General features: G+C 54.8%; 1 protein-coding gene and 1 long non-coding RNA gene across 3 annotated transcripts in view; one reads left to right on the plus strand and one right to left on the minus strand.

Annotated features, from left to right (window-relative positions):
* Positions 1-3625, plus strand: part of PIK3R3 (phosphoinositide-3-kinase regulatory subunit 3) — a 52592-nt gene extending 48967 nt beyond the window's left edge. The window contains 1 exon segment of the mRNA XM_074266064.1: positions 50-3625. Coding sequence (XP_074122165.1) covers positions 50-248 — 199 coding nt within the window. The 3' untranslated portion in view covers positions 249-3625.
* Positions 1887-12262, minus strand: LOC141541708 (uncharacterized). 2 transcript variants are annotated; one of them, XR_012481883.1, is made up of 2 exons: positions 8848-12262; positions 1887-4044 (listed from the first exon to the last, which is right to left on the minus strand). It is a non-coding gene; the product is annotated as an uncharacterized LOC141541708 (long non-coding RNA). The 2 variants fall into 2 exon arrangements; XR_012481882.1 differs by lacking the exon at positions 8848-12262 and adding an exon at positions 4451-7844.
* Positions 12263-15920: the final 3658 nt, after the last annotated feature.

The raw sequence follows: 15920 nt of genomic DNA on the forward strand, positions 1-15920 counted from the left end.
GGATGCCCCTCTCCCACCCTCACGGCTGCCCCTCTCTCGTCACTCTCAGGGCCGACGGGGACGTGAAGCACTGCGTGATCTACAGCACGGCGCGGGGCTACGGCTTCGCCGAGCCCTACAACCTGTACGGCAGCCTGAAGGAGCTGGTCCTGCACTACCAGCACACGTCCCTCGTCCAGCACAACGACTCCCTCAACGTCCGGCTGGCCCACCCCGTCTACGCACAGCTGCCCTCCCACTGCAGATAGACGCGGGCAGGGAGAATGGCCGGGCCACGGCCGAGGGAGCCGGGGGCTTTTCTAGGGTTTTATCAGCGGGACGACGGAGACGAGGAGGGCGACGAGGGCATCCTTTCTACTTAGACTGCTTGTTTTGCACAAGAAGTGATTCTGTGAATGTGAAGCAGAGGGGCCTGGGGGCCGGCCGGGGGTCGGGGCCACCTCCAGCCAGATGCCGAGGGCTCCTGCGTCTGGGCTCCCAGCTGCGCCGCGAGCGGTTGTTTTTGTTGTCAACACTGACGCGTGCTTTCCCCAAGGGGGATAAACTGAGCACGAGAGACCGGAGGCAGAAAGACACCGCAGATGGAGAATAGGGGTTGGGGGGCGCAGGGGACGCGTGTCTGACACGGAGTGTCTTCCTGATTTTTACTTTGGGCCAGGCTCAATCTGAGGGGGGACAGGGAGAGGGTCCTGCCGTCTGTTTCCACCCAGGAGCCTGAGGAAGCCGGAGCTCCTGCTCCTGGTGGAGGTCCCAGGCCCAACCCCATAGTCATTCAGGGCTGCTCCTGCTGCAGGCAGACGGGCTTGGGAGGCTGAGCTGACCAAAGGAAAAGGGGAAACTTCTTGTTCCTTTTTCACGTATCAGAAGCCCTACGAATGAGTCCTCTCCACGTGGTGGCGTCTTTTGAACCGAGGGCGAAGCAGGCCCAGGGACGGCAGCACAGCCCTCCCCCCAGGACGGCCCAGAGGGCCTCAGCCTGGGCAAGCGTTCCTTTCCACACCAAAACTTGAAAGAAAAGGAAATGGGCAAGTGTCTGTGGGTACTGGAGACCCCTGGGGTTGGTCTGGAGCCCCTGGACCTGCCAAGGGCCCAGGGGTCTCCTTCAACCCGGGCTCCTCCAAGGGTCTCCCTCATCCCAGGCTCCTCCAGGAGCCTCAGCACTTGGAGAATTCCCCACCTGAGATCCCTGTAACTTGGATGTGTGTAGACAGTGCAATGTTGTGCTTCCCGGTGGCTGGAATATACCAAAAACCTGCAGAGCTGCCCCGACCGAGCCGACCGCACGGCATCTCCCCAGCACCTCCAACGCTGCCCTGGTGGGAGCGCCAACCCCCGGGCTTCCCTTCCCAATGGAGATCCTCGGCCTTAGAGCGGACCGTGCTTAGACCCACAGCCCAGGACCGGCCTGCTCAGCAGAGTCTGCCCTTGGAAGATGCGGCCCCTGGGAAAGAATGGACAAATGTCTCCCTTGCTCCTCTCGCCTCCCACCTGTCGGGTCTGGCTGGTCTGTGGCTTGGTCCTAGGCCCAGAGACCATCCAGGACCTTTGGGCATCTTGTTTTTACAGCCCAGCACCCCCTTGGTCCCAAAGTACCACAGGTGAGACCAGGGAGCCTCTGGGTCCCCATCCGCCCCTTTCTCGCTCCCTCGCCGTTCTCAGTTTACGCCGTGGGCTCCTGCGCCGCGCTGACTTGTTCTGGCGCCCGGGTCTTGTTCCTCCTCCCCGGCCTTGGCACCAGGACACATGATTCCACTCAGCCGGCCCCGGAGCCTCCACTTCTGGGGGTTTGGAGGGAGGCCTTGGCCCAGGTTTCCCTTCTTGTCTTACAACCCCCCCACTTTTGCCCTGGAGGAAACGTTTGGCAGGAAGCGTTGAGGAGTCCTGTTTGTGATCCCTGGGCTTGGGACTCGCGCTCTCTCAGCACGCGGGCTCGAGGCAAGGGAAGTCGGCCATCGCCAGTCTTAGCTGTTTCCCAGGTCTGGCAGTGACGGGAGGGGGTCTTCAGTCAAACGCCATTTGTGGCTCCCAGGGCACCATTCGGGGGGTCGCTGCCACCCAAGAACACCTTTTGGGGCAGCAGGAAGAAATCTCGGATCCTGTGTGCCTCTATCTGGGCTTTTCTTGTGACTGTACCTGACTCACCCGCGTTGCAGGCCAGAAGCCTTTGAGGGTGCAGAGGGCAGCTTGGGTGTCAGTGGGGCTGAAAGGCCTTGGTGGCAATCCGGCTCAGAGCTGCTTCAGGCTGTTGTCAGAGACCCTCCAGGAGGGCTTCCCAACCCCAGCTCCATGTGTGTCCTCCATCAGCAAAGGCCTCTGGGGGGCGGGGCCCGCCTGGAATCCTGTACCTTCAAGGAACCGGTGTGAGATGGGGACACGGGCATGACGGAAGCACCAAATCCACACCCTCCTGGGAGCCCCAAAAGAGCAGAGCCGGGCCCGCCCGGGACTCCTTCCCCAGGCTCCTGGCAGACATCTGGATGGTTCCCCAGCCACAGGAGCAGAGGAAGGTTGGGGGCTCAGCTTCAGCAGTGAGACTGGGCTGGCTCCTGTTGTCCGGTGTCCTGAGGACACCGGGCGGCCGCTTTGGAGCAGCCTCGGGGAGCGGGGCCAGTGCAGGGGGTGGGCTCCTAGGAGGAGCAGGCCCAATGGGAAGCCTCTCTGCTCTTGCTGCTGTCACCTGCCTGGGGAGCTTGGCTCCTTGCTGCTAACTGTGGGCCCAGGTGTGCTGGGGCTGGTGCTTGGGACCCCACTGGGGGTCTCGGGACCCCACAGGAAGGTCAGCTGGTAGCAGGAGGAGGGATGAGCCTGTGGGTGCCCGGCTCAAGCTCTCCAAGCTGCCGGGGACAAAAGGATAACTGGGAGGAGGCTGGGGGATCTCCAGCTTCTGGGGACCCAGTTCGAGACAGCCTGAATGGAGCCATGGGGCAGCCACAGCTGGACAGATGTGCCCAGATCAGCGCCAGCCAAGGCCGGGGGAGGCATGGGGGCCCTGGAGAGAAGCCCTGTCTTGCCTCTTTCTCTTACCCTTTCCCAGCTAGCTTCTTGGGAGGTGAGGGACCATGGACCCTCTCTGGCCTAGGCCGGTTAGCCCAGATCTGGCCCATTCCTAAGTTCAGTCTCTCCCACAGCACTGCCTCCCTTCCCCACCCAAAGCCCCCCTCCCCCCCCAGCCTGTCTCCATGTAGGCTGCATAGATGGAACTGGGCTGCCCTGCCCCAGCCCTCCTGGCCCCCTGGGGGGAGGGGAGCAGGTGGGGAGAGGGTCTTCCTTTCTTCTCCGCTCCCCCCCACCAGAACTGTCGTTTGCCTGGGTGAACTCCAGCATGTGACTCCAGTGCCCCGTCTCCCCGTTGTTACTTGTGTAAAACTCTTCTGTCTTCTTTGATGTAGTCAAGAGAAATTCATGTAGTTAATGTGAAAAGGAAAAAGCCCAACTGCTTCACAAGGAACCCAGTCAGTCATTGTTAGTGTGCGTGGACGACTCATGCTGTGCATACGTAGCTGCTAGACCGGTCCTTACAGTTGTTCTTGTCCCCACGTGTGCGTGTTGCTGCGACCAGGGGAGGCGCCCTTTGGCCTCCGGGCCATCTGCTCCAGGTTAAAATGCAATAAACAGTTGCAATAAAGCACATTTCCCGCGTGGTGTGGTGTGGTGTGCGGGCCGCCCCAGGCCAGGGGGGGAGTCAGACGTGCCCAAAGGTCTCCCCTTGGCAATGGCGGCCGAGGTCTGACTGCAGGGATGTCCCGAAGGGGGGGGCTTAGGAAGGGACATCACACCGCTGCCCCCCCACCTGAATCCTCCTCCAGCCTCTGTGGTCCAGGCTCAGATGAGGACCCTGTCTCGAACCTTTCCCGTCAGGACCCAAGACTTCAGCCTCTCCCAACAACCGGGAGCAGAATCTCGGGCTTCCATGTGGACCCCAGTCCTGTGTCCTGCTGAAGCCTGGGGTAGGTGAAGGAACCTTTCAGGCTGAATCGTGGGTGCTCTAGAATGGGGGCAGAGTTCTTCAAACAGAGGCTGGGGCTCGAGAAGGAAGCACTTCACCTGTGGAAAATGACAGGGGAGACCAACAGCAGAAAGAAGCAAGCTGGGGGGGGGATACGGGGCGAGAAGGGGTTCACTGGTTCCCAGCTTTGTCCCAGGACAATTTCTGGCCACAAGGGGAAATGGGTTTGGCTGTGGGTGGCCCCAAATCCTTAAAAAGATATGGGAGATGGGGGGAGCAAAACCCTTGACTTTGAGAGAAATGGCTTACACAGCCCCCACCCCCTCCCTTAGAGACATTCTTTCATTGATTCTCTTGGTAAAGAAGGGGGGGGGGGGCATAACAGGAAGGAAGGCCAGAGGCGATGGAGAGGAGCTCTCGAGCAGATTCAGGCTGGATTTCAGGAAGAATTTCTCATGATTAGAGCTATTCCAAATTCCTTAGGAAGTAGCGAGCTTTCCCTACCTAAAGGTGCTCATGCCAAGGCTGGATAACCCAGGATGACCTCCGATTCCAGAATGTCTCACCAGAAGGGAACTTCAGAATTTCGCGCCATCTCCCTTAGAATTCTGATATTCTGCAATTCTCCTCAATGGGGAAACTGACCACAGAGGGGAAGGACTTAGTTCAGAGTCAGACATCATCCATTTTCCTCACCAGTGAACAAGAGGAAGCTTGAGGAGCCAGTCCCTGAGTAATGTTGTGGGGGGAGAATACGGTCAGTCCCAGAAACTCCGTCTTAGGACACAATTAGCATCTACCAGGCCCAAGTAAGACCTTCTTGCTACCAGACAGCCATGCCCTGCTACCTCCGCGAAGTCCTGCCTCTGGCTACCCATGGGCCCTCACTTCAGACCAGGGGTTGGTTCTCTGAGGGTAGGGGCCATAGCTTGGCCCCCTCCCTGTGGCATGGCTTCTCCCAAAAGCTTAGGGCCAACAGGTTACATGTGCCCAACTCAGAGAAGCTCCCTTCTTCCCAAGCCCCGTCCCATCTTCCTCCCCTCCACTTGGGCCTCAGTGGGCCTGCACACAAGCCCTACATCTATATGCGTGCAGGGGCACACACAGCTGCCCACACACAGTCTCTCATCTGGTCCCACTCAAGCCCACAGGATACGAAGCTGAGTAGACAACACAGAAGGGGTGAAAGGACTGGGATCCAAAGACAATGTCACTCAGTAGGTCAAAGCACTGGACTCTGATCTCAAAAGAGATCTCAAAGAGATAAAAAGAGATCAGGATCAATGGGATGGTTCAAACCCAGGCTCAAAGAATTGATTTTAGAAGCACAAAATAGGGAGTCTTATTTGTTCTGACAAAGGTTCATCTGAAAAACATATGAGAAGATTAAGTCAAATCAAGTCAAAACCCATAAAATGCCTACTATGTGCCAGGCACTGTACTAACTGTTGGGAATATAAAGAAAGGCAAAAAAGGTAAGGACAATCCCTGCCCTCAAGGAGTTCACAATCTGATGGGAGAGACAACTCAAACACTTTTGTACAAACAAGCTGTGGAGCAGATAAACAAATAAATTGGCGATTTCAATAGAAGGAAAGTATTAGAAGTATGAGGAATTGGGAAAGGCTTCCTATGGAAGGTAGGACTTTAGCTGGGACCTGAAGAAAGCCAAGAGACAGAGATGAGGAGGGAGAGCATTCCAGGACTAAGGGACAGCCGAAGAACATCTAGTCAGGAGATGAGTGTCTTCTTCAAGGAACAGCGAGGAAACCGTTGTCACCAGAGTATAAGAAAGTATAAGAAAATTGGAAAGGTAGGAAAGGTTTGAAGTTGCAGGAATTAAATGCCAAACAGAAGATTTTGTATTTGATTCTGGAGGTAAAGGAAGTCACTGCAGAGGTGAGTGACGTGTTCAAATCTATATTTGAAGATCACTTTGGCAGCTAAGAGACTTGAAGCAGAAAGACCAATTAAAGAATCGTTGCAATAGTCCAGGCATGAGATGAGGTGGTCCTGTGGCAATGTCCCAGGAGAGAAGGGGACAGGGTATTGGAAAGAGACTGCTGAGGTGAATTCAAGGAGAGATGCTGGTGAAATGGACAAGAGATGCTGCAGAGGTGAAATGAACAAAAGATGCTGCAAAGGTGAAATTCACAAAAGAGATGAAATGTGCAAAAGATATTATAGAGATGAAAAAGATGCTGCAAAGGTGAAGTCCACAAGAGACGCTATAGAGGTGAAATCCACAACAAATGCCACAGAAGTGAAATCCACAAAAGAGATGCTGCAGAGGTGAGATCCACAAGAAAGGCTACAGAGATGAAATTGAAAGACCTTAGCAACAGTCTGGATATGGGGGTGAGAAAGCGGAGAAGTGCAAGATGACTCCTGTATTAGGAGCCCAAGGGACTGAGAGGATGATGGTGCCCTCAACAGCAAAACTAGGAAGGAGGAAGGTTTTAGGGGTGAGATCTCCCCAATCAATCTTGTGGCAGCAGCTTTGAAATGTAATGCAATTTTGGGCTTTTTTAGGAGTCAATTCATCTATCCATCCATCAATACACATACTTATTAAGTGGCCCCAGACTAGGCCTAGTTGCTGAGTATATGAAGTAAGATGTTATTTCTCCCCAGGGAGTTTACATTCCATCAGGGGATACAATCCACACATAAAATAACTAAAAGGTTATTTGGAGGTCAGAGGGAGGCATTGGTAGCTGGGAAACATCAGTCAAAGCCTGGTATAGAAGGGGCATTTGAGCTGCAGTTTGGAAGAAATTATTGGGGATTCTATAAAATGGAGGTGAGGCCGTGTATCCCAGGTAATATACAAAGGGTAGCCTGGGCCCAGAGGAGGAGAGAGGATCTGTCCTGCCTAGGACCCAGAGACCTACAAAGAGCCAAACACAAAGTAAGTCCATGCATCTGAAAGTTTTAGAGACTGGAAATCCAAGTATAACGAAGCTAAATAAAGGAGGCTGGAGTGTAGAGGAAGGGTGATCTGAGTTCAAATCCAGCTTTAGACCCTTACCAGACTCTAATCTACACCCGGCCTCCCCTTCTCTGCTGGCTGGCTTCACTCCTTGCTTAAGGAGGAATCTCTGCTTCCTCTCCTCTCACACTCTTTCTAAAGCCTCTATAATCCAGCTCCCAAACTTCACATTTAACTGGAAATTGTTCTTTCTAACATTACTAATGATCTGAGTTGCCAAATCCAATGGCCTTTTCTCAGTCCTCCCCCTCCTCGACCTTAAGGCAGCCTTTGGCCCTTATCACTCTGGGAACCCTCCAGAACGCTCTTTTCTCTAGGTTTTGAGGACCCACTTCTCCTCCTGATTCTCCTCCTCCCTATGTCTCCTTGACTCTTTCATCCAGGTTAGACCCAGTAAGTTAGTGTCCCACCAGGCTCTGCCCTGGCGTCTTCTCTTCCCCTCTAACATCCTGCTTCATCAGCAGATCGACTTCCTTATCATCATCCCTGTAGGATTCCCAGATCTGTGTCTCTCCTGAGCTCCAGTCTTGAATCACAAACTCTTCTGTCCATCTGAAACTGGACATTTCAACCCATTGTGCGCACCTGGGCGCTCCCCCCTCTCACTGCTGAGGGCCCCGCCCCAGGCTCCCATTTGCTCAGGTTCACAAGCTCCCTGTCATCCCCATTTCCTCACTCTCCCACGGGCCTTTGTCCCCCATGGCCCCTTCATGCTCATCATGTGGCTGCGACTGTCCCCTCTCACCTGGAGCCCTGCGACAGTCCCTTCACCAGGCTCTCGCCTTCAGCCCCTGCTCTCCCATCCTTCCTACACTCAGCTGCCAGAGCAGCTCCCCTCCCACCTGCCTCAGGGAACTCCACGGCTCCCTACTCCCACCAGGATCACATACAGCATCCTCTATTGGGCATTTTAAGGGCCTTCATGGCCTGGGTCTTTCCTGACTTTTCACCCCCCCTCCCCGGTCTCCCATGCATGTTTGGGGCTGAGGGAGGCCTGGGCCCTGAAGCGACATCTTGGGCTTTAGGGCTGACTGACTCTCTCAGCTACACTGGGGGTGGAGGCTCCGTGGGAGTTGGTGACGTCAGCCCCTACGGGCTATTTCTGGCTCCTGGGCGGTTAATTCCTGCCTCTCTCTTGGCCTCTTTTCCTGAAACCCTGGCTGACCCTGGCAGACTGCCTGGGGTGCAGGAGAGTGGGGGGAAAGGCCCAAAGTTCTGCAGGACTCAACTGCCCTTCTCCCAGATAGCCCGTGGGCCGGGGGGCAGCCACTTAGCTCTGGGCACAACCACAATGAGCGGGAAGGGGTCTTGACTGCTCAGAAAGAGCTCAGTCTCAAGAGGCTCCCTGTAAAGTTATCCTGACTCTGCCCTTCAAGGCTCTGCAGAACCGAGCTCCAGCCTCCCCGTTTGGTCTAGAGCAAAGCCTGCCGACTGACTTCATCTGCTTTTTGGACCAAGCGGGCACTAACTGGACACCCCCAGGCCCCCAAACCCCCCTTTCCACCGTCTCCCAGCTATCCAGGTTCCCAGTGGGTGACCCTAGAGCTGGTACAGCTCACTTGAATTCGTACCGCGTGATGGCGCTTCCTTACTGCCTTCCCTGGATCTGTCACGAATGTCCCCTTCTCTCCGTTCGCCAGCCAACAGCTTCGTCTCCTTGAGCCTGGACAATCACCTTCTGCCGGTCTCCCTAACTCCGGGCTCTCCCCCCAAGTGCCTGTCCCTCCCTCCATATCCCTCATCCATAAACTCCTGGCCCTGAACCCCAGACTCCAGCCTATCTCTGCAGACATTTCCCAGCATCCCTCTCATGTACTCCATGTTCTAGTCAGGCTGACCTACATACCCCCTGAATGTAACATTCCCTCCCCTAGCCCGGCCCTCGGGTCTGGAACGTTTTCCTCCTCACCTCTGTCTGCTGAGTTCCGAGCACCTTCAAGGTTCAGCTCCATGTGACAGCTGTCAGTGTTCTCCCCGAATTCATTCCTTTGTCTTTTTTTAATTTTTTCCCTCTGAGGCTGGGGTTAAGTGACTAACCCAAGGTCACACAGCTATGAAGTGTTAGGTGTCTGAGATCACATTTGAACTCGGGTCCTCCTGACTTCTGGGCTGGTGCTCTATCCACTGCACCACCTAGCTGCCCCCACATTCATTCCTTTGCAACAGTGGCCGTGGAGCAGTGGGGGAGCACGGGGGAGAGAACCCCAGGTCTGACGTCTGAGAGTTCTAGCCTCAGACTCTCACTCACTGTGCAATCCCGGGCAAGGCACTTAACCTCATCTGCCTCAGTTTCCTCATCTGTAAAATTGGTTGGAGAAGGAAATGTCAAACCATTCCAATGTCTTTGGTGGGGTCACGGAGAGTTGGACTGAAATGACTGAATAACCGGAGGGGGTGGGAGGGGGAGGCCCTGGGTGTCGCTGGGAACTGGTACAATGGCCTCCTGGGGGTGTTTGGGGAACTTGCTCTGAGAGGGTGTGATGACAGGGAACGAAGGGGCCCGAGTCCATGCGGTGACTGCTTGCTGCCCGCTTACTGCATGGAGCAACAGGAGTCCCTTGGACCGGCTGCTAAGCTGAGCCTGGAAATGCTTTCACAAGGCACTTGCTGGCCAAGAGGAGCTCTTTTTCTCTGGTCGTGTCCAAGGGAGGAGGAGGAGGAAATGATGTTCCACACATTTCCACCCTCCAGGTGGGCAGAGACTGGGCTGCTGAGAAGCAACCTGTGGACGCAGCTCAGAGGAGAGCCGGACTAGGAGATGAGACTCCGTAACCTGCCCCAAGGAGTGGCCTTGCTGCATTCAGGAGTGAGGTTTTTTCTTTTTCTTTTTTTGAGAAACAAAGTCTTTATTAGAGAAACTTGCTGTAATTTCCTCCTCAGTTCTTTGTTTTCTTTCTAATTTCGGATGCATTAATTTTACTTGCACAAAATCTTTTTTTTTTTTTTTTGCAAAATATTTCTTAAATCTGTTATATTCATTTTTTTTATTTCCCTTAATTGTCTCATTTTTTGTTTTTAAACACTTCTCTTATCCCTAGATCTTTCAGATACATTTTTCATGGGTAATTTTTCAACATTGACCCTTGCAAAACTTTCTGTTCCAACTTTTCCCCTCCTTCCCCCCACCCCCTCCCCTAGGTGGCAGGTAGTCCTATACATGTTAAACATGTTAAAGTATATGTTAAATCCAATATATGTGTACATATTTATAGTTATTTTGCTGCACAAGAAAAATTGGATTTAGAAAGAAGCTAAAAATCACCTGGGAAGAAAAACAAAAATGCAAGCAGACAATAACAGAAAGAGTGCAGATTCTATGTAGCGGTTCATAGTCTCCCAGAGTTCTTTCGCTGGTGTAGCCGCTTCAGTTCATTACTGCTCTATTGGAGCTGATGTGGTTCATCTCGCGGTTGGAGAGGGCCACGCCCATCAGAATCGATCCTCAGATACTCCTGTTGGGCTGGGATGGCGGCGCAGGGAAGCTCCCCTATCTGAAGCCTGCTTCTCTTCTAGGTGGGAGCTAATTGATAGTAACTGGCTCCAGTGAGATACTAATCCCGGCCGGAGGATGATACAGAGAAGACACTAACTGGCCTGGGTGACTGACGTGGGAAGGAAACCGTGAGAAACTGAGCCGATGGGATTGGGGGAACACGATTCCTTCTGCTTGGCCCCGGATTCTCAGGTGTATGAGAGCGAACTGGGACAATTTGTTCTAATTCTCCTCCGCCCCGCCCCGGGCCTGGAAGTGAGGCGGTGAGTGAGGCGCTTCCGAGGCTGTGAGCCTGCTCAAGTCACTTCATGGATGACCGAGGCTTCCCTGACACTAACCCTAAACTGGCTTCTTTGCGGCCTCCCCGCTATTCTTGCTTCTTCCTTCTGGATCCAACCAGAGTGAGTCCAGTCCAGCCTTTCTCACGCAAGGGGACCCCCAGGCTCCTCCGGGCGGCAGCCCCGCTCCCTTCAGAGGATGCTCCCAGGACACGGATCCCAGTCCCCCACCGAGCCTCCGGCTCCTCCTGCCGAGCTCTCCACGGCCCCTAAACGGCGAAGCTCCGAGGCAAACACGAGACAAAGGCAGAAAACAAAGGGGCGTCCCTATTTCTGGGAGCGCCGCCCCTCTCCACGCCCCGCGTCTTTCACGAAAATGTCAAATATCCCCGGGCACGCGGAGGTTCCGGGCGCTACAGACCCCGCCCGCTGACCCTGAACACTGGCGCGCGCTCTCGGGGCCGCTCGTGCAAAAGGTTCTAAAGCCACGGGGTTATTGTGTCGTCTCATTTCTGCATCTTTTCCAAAGTTTTCCAGGGGAACTGTAGCCACGACGGTCCCTTCATCTCCCGGCATGGCGCCTCGCCAAGAAGCGAGGGGCGCAGCCACGTCCGGGGAGCCAGGCTGGCCCTCGGGGCCGCCGCTTCCCCTCCTGATGCTCACCAGCAGTCCTGCTTTGGGACGCCCCCTCCCCTCCCCCCCAATCAAGGTCAAGCTCGCGACCTGCAGCTTGGAGTTTCTACATCAGAGCGCTCACATCTCTTCCCCACTCTTCCCGGGCTTCTACCTCAGCCTCTTCCAGATTTTCCAGGGCTGACGTCATTCATCCGGACTAGAAAACAATCCTGGAGAGGCGGAGGGGGATACACTGGGAAGGGAAGAGAAGGGGGGAGGGGAAATGGACTTAAGTGATGGAGAGGGCCGAGGAGGAGCCTCGTTTGTGTAACACAAGGAGGAGGGGCGGGGGAGCGGCCGCTCTAGCCTCCCTCTCATTCCAACAACTCAAAAAAGGGAAGGACCGAGGCCGTTAGGGGGCGCTATGGGTAGGGCGCCGGCCCGGAAGTCAGAAGGACCTGAGTGCAAATTCTGCTTCAGACACTTCACACTTCCTGGCTGTGTGACCCTGGGCAAGTCACTAAACCCCAATTGTCTCAGGAAAAAAAAAAGGAAGAACACACAGAGTTAGGTACAGAAAAACATTTCACTAAACAGGAAAAGCGCATAAGGGAGACAGGGCGATCAGAAGGAAGGGAAAGTTAGAGAGGAAGGCACAGACGTTTCTAGCAGCCGTTTTTGTGGTGGCAAAGACTCGGACGCTGAGGGAGCGCCCTCGGCCGGGCGGGAACGTGTCCGGGCGCTGTGGCGGGGCTCCAGGAGCGAGGCGGGGACGGGCTCAGAAAACCTGACGGGTCTCAGACGAACCGACGCAAAATAAAGTGAGCGGAGCCGGGGGACGAGTCGGGTTGGGTAAAGGCCGAGCTACAGGCGAGGGGCCTGGAAGGGCTCGGGAACTCTGCAAGCCGAACACAGCACCACTCCGGAGCACGAGAGCTGTCCCGTCCCCGGATGCAGCGAGGTGAGGGGGCTGGGCGCCGAGCACATACGGAGGCGCGTGACTGTGCGCGTGTGCGCGGGCGCGTGTACAATGTATATGTGCGCGTGTGTGTGGGGGTGTGCGAGGTGTGTGCGCACACGTGTACAATGTGTATGTGCGCGTGTGGGGGGGGTGTGCGAGGTGTGTGCGCACACGTGTACTATGCGTATGTGCGCGTGTGGGGGGGGTGCGAGGTGTGTGCGCACACGTGTACAATGTGTATGTACACGTGGGTTGTGTGTGTGCGCATGTACAACGTGTATGTGCGCGTGGGGGGTGCGTGTGCGTGTACAATGTGTATGTACACGTGGGTTGTGTGTGCGAGGTGCGTGTCTGCGGGTGTACAATGTGTATGGGCGCGTGTGGGGGGTGAGTGCGTGTGCGCGCGCAGGGGACATATGCTTATGTGTGCGCGTCGGTGCGTGCACGCGTGTGAGCGTGCGTATGGCGTCTTATAGAGTGAGGACTGATGACAGGTGTGGTCCCACTTGGCGCCTATGAAACGGGTGTTACTGCCAGCGGGGGCGCGTGTGAGAACGTGGGAGCGGCGTCCATAGGCCGAATAGTGGTGACAGGCCGGGAGCAAGGCCTGGAGGGGCTGAGGAACTGGCGCCGATCCGGCCGGAGTCGGCAGCTCGCCCACGTGGCGCAGAACGGGCCTCCCCTAGAGAGATCGCGAGAGTTTGAGGGCCGCCCCACTTAGACCGAGACCCGGCGCTGGGGAGCCGTCCCGAAGGCGGCCCCCGGAGGCTGAGCCTTCCTTCCCCAGGGAGGCTCCTGGAGTCCCGCACTGAGGCCGGAACCGGTTCTCCAGAGTCTTTGCGTCCGAGAGCGCTGTTGGCCCGGTTCAGTCCAGTGTGGCCCGGACGCAAGCTTTAAGCGTGGGGGAGGGAGTCTGGGCCCGTCCTCCAGGACCTCCCGGGCCACATTTATCACCACCCGGAGCGGGAAGGCCGAGATGTGCCGGGAGGCCCAGGGAGGGAGCAAGGCCTGAGGCCGGAAGACCTGAGCCAGTTTCCAACTCTCCCCCCGGGCGTGACTCTGGGCAAGTCCGTCAACCCTGATTTGCCTCAGTTTCCTCATCTGTAAAATGAGCTGAAGAAGGAAATGGCGAACTCTCCAGTGTGTTTGCTAAGAAAAGCTCACAGGGTCACAGAGACCCCGAACAACAAAAATCCCCAAAGTCCTCGGGCCGTATTTGTCAGTGATCGCGCGTGGATGCGGATGGCTGCTCGCACACGCGGTTCTTTTGGCCGTGGCCAATGTGGAAATGGCCTTTCTCTGTAATGGGGAGTTTGTTTCTTTGTTCTCAATGGGGGTGAAGGGGGAGAAAGGTGAACTTTTGCTGGTTTAAAAAATATTTAATTTTTCTTTTAAAAAAAAAAAGAGCACTTTGCAAGTAGAGATTGTTTTGTTCAGCCATTATCCCCACAGTGTCTGGCGCCCACCCAGCGGGCACTGGCTAAGTCCTGGCTTAAGTCGAGGCCTTCCGGTGGAAGGAGAAGCTGTACCTCCCTCCCGTCTGACTATTTATGGACACCTCCCCGCCCCCTCCCACCACGTGCCCTCCCCCATCTTGGGCAGACTTACAAATGTCATTGAGCTTCATTCCTCCGGCTCTCCCCAGGGACATTTCCTTTTGGATTCGACACTGTGCTCAATTATAACTAAGCACCTACTGTGGGCCAGGACCCGGCCAGGCCTTGGAGCCAAAATGAAAATGACAGAGCCTGACGTCGAGAAGCTTCCATTCTGCCAAGGGGGTGAGGGAGGGGGGGCCCATCCGGACACAGGGGAATAAATGTCCCTGGTGAAAAGTAGGGCTCATGTAGGAGGGGCACCTGACCTGGGATTCCGGGGAAAGAGGGAGGAGGGAGGGAAGGAGAGAGAGGAAAGGAAGGATGCTTGGATCATCTGTCCAAGACCCTTGGTGGCCAGCAGGGTGGTGGCTAGCTCGTGGCCCAAAGGATACTCAGTAACATTCTTGTGGCTTCCCACAAGCCAATGTGCCAAGTCAAGAGCTTGTCTCCCATCCCTCACCTTTGACCTCAGAATGCCCAAGGGGCGATTCCCCCCTCTGTGATCTGTGGGCACATCTGTGGAAAACCCAGGGGCACAACAGGGAGGCTCCTGAGGTCACCTGGGCGGGAGTGGGAGGCAGAGCAGCTGCAGTCTGAAGGCTGGCCCTGGGAATCTCAGTTCCACATCACAGTGAGGAAGAAGGGGGGAGGGGAGGCCCTGCTGGTATAGATTAGGGCATCGCTGGAGCCAGCTGAACCAGAGCGCACTCCCCCCATTGTGAGCATTCAGCCCTAGGAAATGAGCAATTGTCTAGATTTAGGGAGATGGAGATATTACTGCTGCGGATCAAATTTAACAGGGTATTGGGGACACATCCCCCTCCCCCGGTCCAACTGGTGAAGTTCTCTGGTCTGCCAGTGGCTGAGCCATCTTTAAATTTTTAAAATTGGAGATCAGGACAAGGGCACTCACATTCAGACCCAACCAGGCACTACTGAGGCTGGACCAGAAGGGGCAGGATCGAGCCCAGTTTGTCTTCCTGGGAGGCTGTCCCACCAGGGCCTGCAGGAGCTGGAGCAACGTGGACTCGGACTGCCACCTTGTGGCTTAGGCCGGGACTGCAGCCCTCTGCCTTTTAGTGGTAACCGAGGGGAACGGAAGTCCACTCACAGAGCTCGGAAGGGAGCCGGCCTGCGGAGGCCCGGAAGAGGAGTCCCTGTTTTGTCCTAGAGGCCACAGGGAGCTGCCGAGTAATTTATAGAAATGGAGGCCCGTGTCCAAATCTGTCTGTAGGAATATCAATTTGGGTGTATGAGGACAGAGGGGAAAGGGGAGGCAGTTGGGGTGGAGAGAGCAATTAGGAGGCCAACACAGTAGTCCAGAAGAGATCCGATACGGGATTGGGTTAGGATACAGATACATGAGGGTGCAGAGGTTAAAAATTTCTAGCACTTAGTTCTAAGGTTTGTGAAGTCTTTTACAAATCTGATTCTGAAGGGACAATGTTGAAAAACTACCCATCATGCCTATGTTCTGTCAATAAAAAAGCTATAATAATAAAACATTTTTTAAAGGGAAAAAATGAGAAAAAAACAAGTAAATAATAGCAAAAAAAAAAAAACAAAAACCTTTGATCCTCACAAAAACTCAGAGGTGGATAACAACATTTCTATTTTACAGATAGGGAAAATGGAGGCAGATGGAGGTTAAGTGACTTGTCTGGAAACACGCAGGTTTTGAAGCTGAAGTTTAATTTATTGCTTATAATGTTATCTCTTGGCAAATGGCGAGGTTTGGGGTTTGAAGAGTGGTCGCTTCCCTGAACCACCCTCTGATGAGTCCCATGACAGGGAAAGGAAAGCAGCCGAGTCCTTGCTACATCTCTAAAAGTCACTTCTATTAGAACGGCAACATCACAACTGTAATCATTAAAAATCTCTTCGTTAACTCTGGCAGTTCCAGGAGGGCCCTTCCCCAGAGCTTATGTTTTAATCCACTCTAGATTTCTCACTTTGGACAGGAACTCAGAAGCTTTAATAAACATTGAGCAAATGCTGTTTCTGAAAAAAAAAATTCTCCTATCCTTTTGGGGGAAT

Source organism: Sminthopsis crassicaudata, chromosome 4, assembly GCF_048593235.1.
Source record: "Sminthopsis crassicaudata isolate SCR6 chromosome 4, ASM4859323v1, whole genome shotgun sequence".
NCBI classification, from domain to species: domain Eukaryota; kingdom Metazoa; phylum Chordata; class Mammalia; order Dasyuromorphia; family Dasyuridae; genus Sminthopsis; species Sminthopsis crassicaudata.